Genomic DNA, 12,518 nt, shown 5'->3' with positions numbered 1-12,518 from the left:
GCCACAAGGTCTCCCACTGTTGCTCAGGCTGGAGTGCAGCAGGGCGATCTTGGCTCACTCCTACCTCCACCTCCTGGGTTTAAATGATGTGAGACCCCAATTCTAAAACAAAAGGAAAAAAAACCTCAGGCCGCAGCAGCCCAACTCTAAAACAAAACATGAAAACCTTAGGCCAGGGTCTTAAGTACTAGGGATCACATTCCTTATGTATTTCCCCTCATTTTCATGGCCAAATTCTGCTTTTTTCTTAGAACTCAATCTGTAGAATCAGTTGTCAATTCAAAAGGTTAATGCCAAGGCATAAAAACGTACTTCAACATGCATAAAATGTGAAATTCTATTCTTGTCAACCTCCCTTGTACCTTTGTAGAATTTTGATTGGTGAAACTTAATAAACTATATATTACATAAATGATGCCCATGAATAACATCTAAGCTCTAGGACCGAGACAGCTTTGATGTTTGTTGCTCAAGCCAAACGGCCCGAGGTCCTTAGAAGGGAAGGCAATTCTTTTTTTTTTGAGACTGAGTCTCTCTCTGTTGCCCAGGCTACAGTGCAATGGCACGATCTCAGGTCACTGCAACCTCCATACAAGCGATTCTCTTGCCTTAGCCTCCTGAGTAGCTGGGACTACTGGCACAAGCCACCACGCCCCGTTAATCTTTGTATTTTTAGTAGAGACGTTGTTTCACCATGTTGGCCAGGATGGTCTCGATCTCTTGACCTCCTAATCTGCCCGCCTTGGCCTCCCATAGTGCTGAGATGACGAGCGTGCACCACAGCACCCAGCCGAGAAGGCAATTCTGAAATAACCTACTCTGGGCTGCAGACTTTAAGTGGCTGGGCCATACAGAAGGAAATATAAGTGTCTCTTAAATTGTCCCAGGTTTGTGAAATCTCTGACAATATTTCTTGGAGATGCTGCTTTAAGAATTTTGTTAAGATTCTTCTTTAGAAAGAAAGAAGAAGAAGAAAAAAAAGAATTTTGGAAAGAGCCCTAAGGGGCTTCGTTACAAATCAATAGAAACAAAAAGGTACTCACAAGGGTACTGAGGGAAGAATGAGAAAAATAGTTTGTTTTTTTTGTTTTTTTTTTTTTTTTTAAGACGGAGTCTTGCTCTTGTCGCTCAGGCTGGAGTACAGTGGCGTGATCTCGGCTGGCTGCAACCTTCGCCTCCAGGTGTTCAAGCGATTCTCGTGCCTCAGCCTCCCAAACAGCTGGAACTACAGGTGCACACCATCACGCCCGGCTAATTTTTGTATTTTAATAGAGACTGGGTTTCGTCATGTTGGTCAGGCTGGTCTCGAACTCCTGACCTCAGGTGATGCACGTTGGCTGTTGAATTTGGTTTGAGGTTTCCCGTTTTCTACCCAGAAACCAAGAAACCAGGGGTGTCTGAAGCCTCTGGGAGCAGAAATCTCAGGGAAAGGTCAGGCCCCACCCCGGCTGCACTAGGAGGAGCTGCAACGCTAGGGCGGGAGCGTCTCGGGCCTGGGAGGACGGGCGGGGCGGGCGGGGCGCAGATCCCGGAAGTCCCGCCCACGGAGCGTCTGACCTCGGGCATTTCTCTGAGTGCGAAGTGTTATTTTGGCGGGCGGTTGTGACGTCACGAGCCCATGTCCGGTGGCTGCTGCTCTACTGCATCGAATAGGGCCTTTGGCTGAGTAAGAGGGACAGGGGCGCGGAGCTCCGGGAAAGTGCGCAAGGCGGCCGAAAGCTGAACGCTGGAGTCCCTCATCGCCCCCGCAGCTGCAGTAAAGCGAAGTCCTGCTGCAGCCGGAGCCCGGGGTTCCTCCTGGAGCCGCGTCTGGGGGCCGAGCTGCTCCTAGCTGAGCAGAGCATCCTCACCGGGCGAGGGGAGGAGGGGACTTGGCGCGTTCCACTCGCTGCACCCAGAGCTGCAGCCGGAGGTGTTCAGGCCTCGGAGCAGCCAGGCTCCTCTGACGAAAACCTGGATTTATTTGCTCGCCGGACGTTTGCCTTAAAAAAATGGACAAAGACACAGCCCTCCAGGGATTCCTGTTTGCTGGACCCAAAGAGCGCCTTTTTGCTTCAAGACGTGTTTGATGTTCCTGTTCTCCGCATTGTGATACGCTGTTGGGCATAATATTGAACACAAAACTGTGCATTTGCTCTCTGTGGTTGGCCGAAAATAGGATTCTTTTTCTTGCAGGTGTCTTTGTTTAATAGACTTTATTAATATATGAAAATGGCTGTACCCAAAGCCGCCGTCCCTTCACTGTCTGAGTGCCAATGCGGGATCTGCATGGAAATCCTCTTCGAGCCCGTCACCCTCCCGTGTAACCACACGCTCTGTAAACCGTGCTTCCAGTCGACTGTCGAAAAGGCAAGTTTATGCTGTCCCTTCTGTCGTCGCCGCGTATCTTCCTGGACTCGGTACCACACCCGAAGAAATTCCCTTGTCAACATGGAACTGTGGACGATAATTCAAAAACACTATCCAAAGGAGTGCAAGCTTAGAGCCGCTGGACAAGAATCAGAGGAAGTCGGTGAGTAAACCCCGGCGTGTTCATTGGCTAAAAACCGCAAATCTTTGAAAAAGTGAGTCGTCACCCCTCCATTTAAAAAGTAAAACACAAAAAAACCCAACTAGTATTTGTCTAAATAGTTCCCAGAGGTTTGGGGGTTTATGGGCCCCCAAATGTCGATGGATTAAAGTCAAGGGCAAGATTTTGTCCATTGTCACAACGCCTACGTTGTGTTCGATTGGTGTTTGTTGTGTTAAAAATTAAAGAATCGCCAGTTTAGATCCTTTTTTTTTTTTTGTTCGCTCTGTCGCCCACGTTGGAGTGCAGTGAAGTGATCTCTGCTCCCTGCAACCTCTGCCTGCAGAGTAGCTGGGATTACAGGCGCGCACCATCGCGCCCCGGTAATTTTTGTATTTTAGTAGAGTCAGAGTTTCACCATGTTAGGCAAGCTGGTCTCGGACTCCTGACCTCAAAGTGATCCGCCCGCACTGACCTCCCAAAGTGCTAGAATTACAGGAATGAACCACTGCACCCGGCCTCTGATTTACTTATGTGTACATCTCCATTCATTTAACTCTTCATTCTCCTAATCATGCAACTAGCCTAAAATCGCCTTTTATCACTACACCCAGTGGCCTCGGGAGCCTCAAACTGGAACACTTGACTCTAGCAGCTTGCCTCCACCAATGAGTAATAAGCCGTGCAGTGGTTCCTGCCTGGGCTTAGAATATGGTGTCTGTGCACTCTCGTGTACAAGACTTTTTTATTTTATTTTTGTCACAGTCATATGTGTACATGCCTTTTAAACATTTATTGTGGTAAGAAAAAAACCGCAGAAATTGCCATTTTAACCATTTTTAAATAATAGTTAAAAAAAAAACAAACAAACAGCTTTATTGAGATACATACCATACAGTTCACCTACTAAAAGTGTGCGATTTGGCCGGGTGCAGTGGTTTATAGCTGTAATCCCAGAGCTTTGGGAGGTGGGAGGGTCGCTTGAACCCAGGAGTTGAGACCAGTCTGGGTAACATAAAATTTTTTAAAGTGTGCAATTTAATGGTTTTTGGTATATTGCATTATTAATTTTTAAAATATTGTCCAAAGTATATATAACAAACTTTGACATTTTAACCATTTTTAAGTACAATTCAATGGCATTAAATACATACACAATGTAACCATCACCACTGTTTCCAAAACTTTTTCATTACCCCAGATAAACTGTAACCACGAAGCACTGACTTCGCCATCCCACCTCTCCGCCTAGACCCTGGCACCTTCTGTTCCACTTTCTATCTCTAAGAATTTGGCAATTCTAGATATTTCATACAAGTGGACTCATACAATATGGGATCTTGTGTGTCTAGCTTATTTCACTTAGCATGTTTCTGAGGTTCATGCACAGTGTGGCATGGATCAAGACTTCATTTTTTCGGGCTGAATAATGATTGTTTTATGGATATACTTGTTACATTTTGTTTATCCATTGGATGGACAGTGTTTTTTTTCACCTTTTCGTTATTTGATTACTGCTAATACAAACATTTATGTACAAATATTTGTTTGAATACCTGTTTTTAGTTCTTTTGTTTATATATCTAAGAGCGGAATTGCTGGATCACGTGGTAATTGTATGTTTAGCTTTTTGAGGCAAATTTGTTTTCTGCAGTGGCTGTACCATTTTACATTTCAATTAGGAGAGTGTGAAGTTTCCAATTTCTTCACTTCCTCACCAACTCTTGTTATTTTCTGTGCCATCCTAGTACATGTGAACTGGTATCTTACTCTGTATTTTATAAAATTGTGGTAAAATATAACAAGACTACCATTTTAACCATTTTAAAATGTTTTTATTTTTGGCTAGAAGGAAGGAGAATGTTAACTGTTTGTAATTGTATGGTTCAGTGGCATTACCTGCATTTACACTGTCATGTATCCATCACCACCATCCATCTCCAGAACATTTCAGTCCTCCCAAACTGAATTTCCATACCCATTAAACTCCCTGTTTCTCCCCATCTCCTGGCAACCACCATTCTCCTTTCCGTTTCTGTGAGCTGAACTGCTCTAGGTACCTCATGTAAGTGGAATTTTCGTAGGTGTTTGTCCCTTTGTGTCTGGCCTGTTTTACCTAGCATCATGTTTTCAGGGTTCATCCCTATCGCACGTGACAGGATTCCCACCTTTTTTGAGGCTGAATAATATTCCATTGCATGTATATGCTACATTAAAAGAAATCTATTCATCTGCCCGTCGACATTTGGGTTGCTTCCGCCTCTTGGCTATTAGAAATACTGCTGGTGTGAATATGGGTGTACAAATAAATATCTGTTAAGGGGCCTGTTTTTTATTCTTTTGGGTATATACCTGGAAGTGGAATTTCTAGATCATATGGTAATTCTGTGTGTAATTGTTTTTGGAATTCACCGTATGGTTTTCCACAGCAACTATACCGTTTTACATTCCCACTAACAATGCACAGATGTCCAATTTCTCTGCACCCTCGCCAACACTTGCTGTTTTCTGGATTTTGATAGTAGCCATCCTAATGGGTGTGAGGTGGTATACCATTGTACTTTTTATTTGCATGCTCCCAGTGACTAAAGGTGGCAAGCATCCTTGCATGCGTTTATTGACCATTTGTATATCATCTTTGGAGAAATATGAAATATCTATTCAAATTCTTTGCTCATTCATTTTTTTGTTTGTTTCTATTTTTTTCCCCCAATCCTAGAAAACGCCACAACTTTGCCTGTCATTTAATCGGGTTGTTTTTTTGAGTTGTGGGCATTCTTTGTACATTCTGGATATCTGCCCCTTATTGGATATGATTTGCAAATAATTGTCTTTCATTCTGCGGGTTGTCTTTTCACTCTGCTGATTGTGTCCTTTGATGCATGGATGTTTGTAAGTTTGATGTAGTCTCGTTTGTCTATTTTTGCTTTTGTTGCCTTTGCTTTTGCTGTTGTATCAAAGAAATCATTGCCAATCCAGTGTCATGAAGCTTTCCCCCTGTGTTTTCTTCTAGGAGTTTTATAGTTTTAGGTCTTAAAATTTAGGTCTTTAATTTGTTATAGGTTAAGTTTTGTGTATGGTGTAAGGCAAGGGTCTGACCTCATTGTTTTGCATGTGGATATCCAGTTTTCCCAACACAGTTTGTTGATAAGACAGTTGTAAAGTCTTTGTCTAGAGAGTCTGATGCCTGGACTTCCCCAGGGATAGTTTCTGTTAATTTATTCGTTTTTTTTTTTTGTATGTCAGGAAGTGTATGTGTGTTTTTGTAGACAACTAGAAATTTGAATATTATAATATGGTAATTCTAGAAATCAGAATTACCTGATTTGCAGTTACAGTTGAAATAATTCCCAAACTGTTTCTGTAAAGACTGTATTCCTTGTTGTGTATGGTCACAGAAGTCTCTTTGCTTTAACTTGTGTTCAGCTAGTGTTTTGTCAGAAATTTCCTTGAATGTCATTTGCTGAAAAAGAAACAAGCAGTTCCCTCAGTCTTGATAGATTGACTGTGCCAAGGCTGTCCTTCAACACTTAGCCTAGGGATGCCTGTAATATAATGGGTGCACTTGAATGACCTTTCCCAAGAATTTCCTCAGCTTTTGCTCCTGGGCCTTAGGTAGTCTATTACATGTGCAGACCATAATATTTTCCATGGGCTTCTGAGTGTTGTTAGTTTGGCTTACAATATTTTCTTCAAGCAGTGCCTCTGCATATGTGGCCTGAGTTCTGAGTTTGGTGAAACAGATGAGTGCCTTCTGTCAGTCCGTCAGGTAGCTCACACAGGTTAGAAGAGACATACACAATAATTTATAAATAAGATCTGCCCTGCTCCCTCCAAAATCAGGGACCAAATGTCCCAGTCTGGGAACGTGAGTTTCCCTCTACAAGACTGCCACCTTGCCAAGGAGGAAAGGTTGGAGTAGAGTGAATATAAACTCCACAGAGCTTTCCCACTATTTCGAAGTTGCCCCTTTATTTGGTTTACCATTTTCTTGGTTGCTGTAAACCTTAAGCTGTTTTCCAGAGTCCTGACAGTGTTGGTTCTCATGGTTACTGCTTGTTTTTCAATGTTTCTGTGGCGGCATAAGAACTTGGAGCTGCCTACTCAACCATTTTGCTGACATAATTCCACCAACCACCTCTTGAGTACTTACAACTAAAATTGCCATTGTTTTCAAGAGTGCCCTTATGTTTGAACTTCTCCACACTATTCTGCATGACATCATTTCCTTTGGGGAGGAGATCTGCTGAAGCTCTCTATTAGGGCCTGCCTCTCCCGCTGGAAAAAATCTCAGAACCATTTCTCTGGAGCTGGAGGTGGATACAATGGATTATTTCTTCTCTCTTTAAGAAAAGGGCACTGGGCAGGCACAGTAAGCTCTGGTCTTCTTGACTTGTCTCTTCTAGAACTGTCACTCTCTGAGTAAGCTGGGAGGAAGGTGATGGGTCTCCAGTATTCTCTATCTGCAACAAGTTGCTTAAAGCCTCCACCTTGTAAGTGGAAACTGAGTAGGGGAAGGGAACCCTCGGTATCTCGGTATCTCGGCTCCACTCACCTGGAATTTAGCCTCTGCAAACCAAGCTAGAGGGCGTGAGAAGTCCCAGCAGTCTGCACCTGGGGCTGGGGGTGGAGATGGAAACTGTAATCCGAGACTGGGAGCTAGGAGACAGGGAGTCCTGTCTTCTTGACCGTACCTACGTGGAGTGGAGCTTCAGGCATACTGAGCTGAGTGAGAAGGGAGGAAGCAAATTGTTGGCTCACGTGCCACAGATTCACTTTTCTTACTGAGATTTAGTAGATTTTTGGAAATATTTCTTTATTTGCTGTATGCTCTTAGGACAGTTTCCAAAGACTATGGCTGATTTTTTTCTTTTTGAGACGGAGTCTTGCATTGTCACCCAAGCTGGAGTGCAGTGGTGTGATCTTGGCTCACTGCAACCTCTCCTGTGTTCAAGCCATTTTCCTGCCTCAGCCTCCCGAGTAGCTGGAATTACAGGCGTGCGCCACCATGCCCAGCTAATTTTTATATTTTTAGTAGAGATGGGGTTTCACTATGTTGATCAGGCTGGTCTCAAACTCCTGACCTCGTGATCTGCCGTCCTCAGCCTCCCAAAGTGCTAGGATTACAAGCGTGCATCACTGTGCCCGGCCCTATGGCTGATTTTTTAATACATTTCTCCAGTTTTTGTTGTTTCATTGGAGAATAGATCTGTATCTCTTAACTCCGATGTTTCAGAAGTTGATAGTCCTCACATTGTATTTCTTGGAAATGTGTTTGCAGTTTGACACATATATGACAGTGTTACACTTCGATCTATGTAACCAGCATTCCGGTCAAGCCCCAGAACTTGACCAGAACTCCTGAATCCTCCTGTGGCCCCTTCCCAGTTTCTATTCACCCACACCCTTATAACTAGTATCCCGACCTGTGATGCCGTAGACTACTTTTGCCTGTTTTTGAACCTTTTATAAAATGGAAGTCTTGTGCTGTTGTGTCTGGCTTTAGCACACCATTATATTGATGAGATTGAGCCATGTTATTTGTGATTGCATTGCTGCATAGTATTGTAGTGTATGGATATTAAATAGTGAAAGCAGTGAAAAATTCCACATCCACTGATTATTGGGCTCTTATCCAGTTTCTGCTATTATAAATAGTGCTACTGTGAACATTCTCACACAGGAATTTTGGTGAATATATATATGTATGCATTTCTGTTTGATATGTTCATATATCTAGGAGTGGAATTTTGGAGTCAGAGGGTGTGATCCTTTCCTGTGCTACACGAGAATTTAACCTTTGATTAAAAATCTAACTTTGATCCTGTAAAAACTGAATGAGGATAAGAATGTCAATGATGTTACTAGGCAATATCGCTTACGGTAAAAATGATCCTTGATTGACAAATTGCTTCTCTACTGAAAGGAATTATATTAATAAATACTGATTGGTATACTAGGCTTTGTGCTTTTCTCTGAGTGTAGTGACTGGTAAGGGGCACGTTCCTTGTGTCTGTACAATTTTTTTTTTTTTTTGAGATGAAGTCTTGCTCTGTCGTCCAAACTGGAGTTCAGTGGCGTGATCTCAGATCATTGCAACTTCCGCCTCACGGGTTCAAGCGATTTTCCTGCCTCAGCCTCCTGAGTAGCTGGGATTACAGGCACATACCACCTCGTCCAGCTAATTTTTGTATTTTAGTAAAGATGGGGTTTCACCATGTTGGCCAGGCTGGTCTCGACTGCAAGTGATCCTCCCACCTGGACTCCCAAAGTGCTGGGATTACAGGCAGGAGCCAATGTGCCCAACCCTATACAGTTATTTGTTACAAGAGATGTTGGCTTCTGTGGAGCAAGGACTATCTTGGCTGCCTTACGTTCACGCTTGTTAGGTTGAGGTTGATCCCAACTGTGGGCTGTGGACATTTTCTGAGTTTGAATATTTAGGAGAGCCTGAGACCACTCGTTAGTATTACAGTTTTCCAAAGTGGTTTTACCAAAAAATACTCCTCTAAGCAGTGTATGAGAATTCCAGTCACACTACATCCTTGCCAATGCTCATTTTTTTTTTTTTTTAATTTTTGGCAGTCTATCCAGTTTTTTCCCCAACATTTTACTATGAAAAATTTAAAGCAATATAAAAGTTGAAAGAATTTTATAGTGTACAGTCATGCATATAAACACATAGGACAGCATTCTGCTGTATTACATATCATTTCATCTCTCTGTCCATCTTTTTCATTTATCTCATTTCCCCCTAAATATATAAGTACACAAATTATTAAATAGAAATCAATATGAGCTTACAAATTTTTTCTTTAATGTAAGAAAAAAAAGTATATATTTAGGCCAGGCACAGTGGCTCATGCCCATAATCCCAGCACTTTGGGATACTGAGGTGGGTGGATCACTTGAGATCAGGGGTTTGATACCACGCTGGCCAACATGGGAAAATCCTGTCTCTACTAAAAATACGAAAATTAGCTGGGTGTGGTGGCATGCACCTGCAATCCCAGCCACTTTGGAGGCTGAGGCAGGAGAATCCCTTGAACCCAAGAGGCGGAGGCTGCAGTGAGCTGAGATCATGCCACTGCACTCCAGCCCGGGTAACAGAGTGAGACTGTCTCAAAAAAACAAACAAAAAGTATATATTTAATTTTTATTTTTTTGTATAGAGATGGAGTCTCACTATATTGGCCAGGCTGGTCTCAAACCCTGAGCTCAAGCAGTCCTCCCACCTTGGCCTCCCAAAGTCCTGGGATTAATGTAAAATTACATGCCATGAAATGCACAAATCTTTTTTTTTTTTTTTTTTTTTTAGACAGAGTCTTGCCCTGTTTCAATGCTGAAATTCCGTGGCGAGATCTTGGCTTACTACAACCTCCACCTCCCAGGTTCAAGCACTTCTCCTGCCTCAGCCTCCCAAGTGGCTGGGATTACAGACATGCACCACCATGCCCAGCTAATTTTTTTTTCTTTTTATGTGCTTATTGGCAGTTTTTCTGTCTTCCAGTGTAAATTGTCGAATTCTTTTGCCCCTAAATTGTTTATATTATTCAGTTGTAGGTATTCTTTTTTTTTTTTTGGAGACAGATTCTCACTCTGTAGCCTAGGCTAGAGTGCAGTGGTGTACTCTTGGCTCACCCCAACCTCCACCTCCTGGGTTCAAGCGATTCTCCTGCCTCAGCCTCCCAAGTAGCTGGGATTACAGGCACGTACCACCATGCCCAGCTAATTTTTGTATTTTTAGTAGAGATGGGGTTTCACCATGTTGGCTAGGCTGGTCTCAAACTCTTGACATCAGGTGATTCGTCTGCCTTGGCCTCCCAAAGTGCTGGGATTACAGACATGAGCCACTGTGCCCAGCCAGTTTTAGGTTTTATGTTTGGTCTTTGGTCCATTTCAAATTTATTTTGAATATTGTGTAAGATAGAGGTTGAGGTTAACTTTTTCCCATATGCGTATCAGTTATTCCTGTACCTTTTGCTGAAAAAACTTTTAAAAAAAAAATAATGCGAGTGTATTCTGTTTCATTGATCTGTTGATTCTAATGTTAGTGCCATACTGTCTTGATTACTGTGACTTTAGAGTAAATCTTTTTTTTTTTTTTTTTTGAGACAGAGTGTTGCTCTGTCACCTAGGCTGGAGTACAGTGGCGTGATCTCAGCTCACTGCAACCTCTGCCTCCCAGGTTCAAGTGATTCTCCTTCTTCAGCCTCCTGAGTAGCTGGGATTATAGGCATGCACCACCATGCCTGGCTAATTTTTGTATTTTTAGTAGACAGGTTTCACCATGTTTGCAAGACTGGTCTCAAACTCCTGACCTCAGGTGATCTGCCCGCCTCGGCCTCCCAAAGGGCTGGGATTACAGGTGTGAGCCACCACGCCCATCCTCCATGTATTCTTTGTAGAGACGGGGTTTTGCTATGTTGCCTAGGCTGGTCTTGAACAGCTTGCCTCGACTGGTCTTGAACAGCTTGCCTCAAGCAGTCCTCCTGTCTCAGCCTCCTAAAGTGCTGGAATTACAGGCCTGAGGCACCACACCCAGCCTATTTAAAATTTTCAATCAACTTACCGGTTTCTACTGACACCCTGTTAGGAGTTTGTTTGGGGTTGCGTTGAAGTTATAGAACAATTTGGGGAGAATTGACATCCAAACAACAATAGTGTCCTTGTATCCATGAAAATAGTATATTTCTCTGTGTAGGTCACCTTCAAATTTTTTTCAGTAATGAAGTTAAAATAAGGTCCTTAGAGTGGGCCCTAATCCATTATGACTGGTTTCCTTATAAAAAGGGGAAATTTGGACACAGAGACAGACATGCAAAGAAGGAAGATGATATAAAGACAGAGCACCACGTGAAGCTGGAGGACTGGAGAGATTCATTTACAAGCCAAGGAGTGTCTAAGGTTATCAGCACACCATCAGAAGCAAGGAAGAGGCAAAGAAGGATCCCCCTACAAGTTTCAAAAGTGTCATGGCCCTGCTGACACCTTTATTTTGGACTTCTAGTCACCAGAACTGTGAGACAATAAATTTCTGTATTTTCAAGTCACCCAATTTGTAATACTTTTATATGGCAGCCCTAAGAAACTAATATTTATCCTTAATTATATTATAGTTTTTGAGACTGTTTTAAGTAAAAGTTTTGAAATTTTCATTATTTAGTTGTTCACTGGTAATTTATAAAAATATAATTGGTGTTTATGTGTTAATGTTAACACATAAAATGAATCTACTCATTCACTTTATTCTTAATTTTTAGAAGGAAGGTTGTAAGAAAACATATGAGATAGCTTTAATAAATGAGGTATTTGAAAGTGAATTAATGTGATGGAGACAGATGCATTTTACATTTGGAATTCTCAAAAAAGAATCCTACAGTAGGGAAGAATCAGCCTTGGAATGTTTAAATTTCCTTTCCATTTATGGCTATCATTGTCAAAATTGTTGCAGGTGAGAATGACAAATGGATGTCAAAACCCATGCTTGAAAATTTGTTGGAGAACAGACGACTCATATAGTGTGAAAATATCATTTTACAGATTGCTTATTAATGACAAAGGGTAAAGGATGCAGTTGTGAATTCTGTTTATCACTGTAAGGAAGTGATGACAATTAACTTTATCCATGGAACAAACAATTTGGAACTCTTGATATGATGAGTATAAAGCATAACCTGAATCTAATTGTGAGAAAACAAAAACCCAAATTGAAATTCAACAAAACATAGTTGTTAGTACCTCAAAAATGTCAATGTCATGAAGGCAAAGTCTTAGGAATTGTTCTAGTTTAAAGGGAGCTTAAAAGAAAATGACAGCTAAATGCAGCATGTGATCCTGGATTAGAACATGGATTAGGACAAAGGTTGTTATTAAAGACATTTGGGGATAATTGGTGAAATTTTTATCATTGATAGGTAATATAGCAATATTAGTTTTCTTGAACTTGATCATTGTATTTCAAGATCAGGAGATGTTAAAAGGATAGCGTCTCTTATGAGATGTACAC

At 41.9% G+C, this 12,518-nt stretch overlaps 1 protein-coding gene across 1 annotated transcript in view; it reads left to right on the top strand.

Annotated features, from left to right (window-relative positions):
* Positions 1-1,592: 1,592 nt before the first annotated feature.
* The window catches only part of RNF168 (ring finger protein 168), a 36,134-nt gene continuing 25,208 nt past the window's right edge, over positions 1,593-12,518 (top strand). The window contains exon 1 of the mRNA XM_017522689.2: positions 1,593-2,512. Within this exon, the coding sequence (XP_017378178.1) occupies positions 2,206-2,512 (307 nt within the window). The 5' untranslated portion in view covers positions 1,593-2,205. The remainder of the gene's footprint in view (positions 2,513-12,518) is intronic.

Source organism: Cebus imitator, unplaced genomic scaffold (genome assembly GCF_001604975.1).
Source record: "Cebus imitator isolate Cc_AM_T3 unplaced genomic scaffold, Cebus_imitator-1.0 Scaffold0, whole genome shotgun sequence".
In the NCBI taxonomy this organism is placed as follows: domain Eukaryota; kingdom Metazoa; phylum Chordata; class Mammalia; order Primates; family Cebidae; genus Cebus; species Cebus imitator.
Note: the sequence above shows the minus strand (reverse complement) of the source record. Positions and strands in the feature narration are given on the sequence as shown.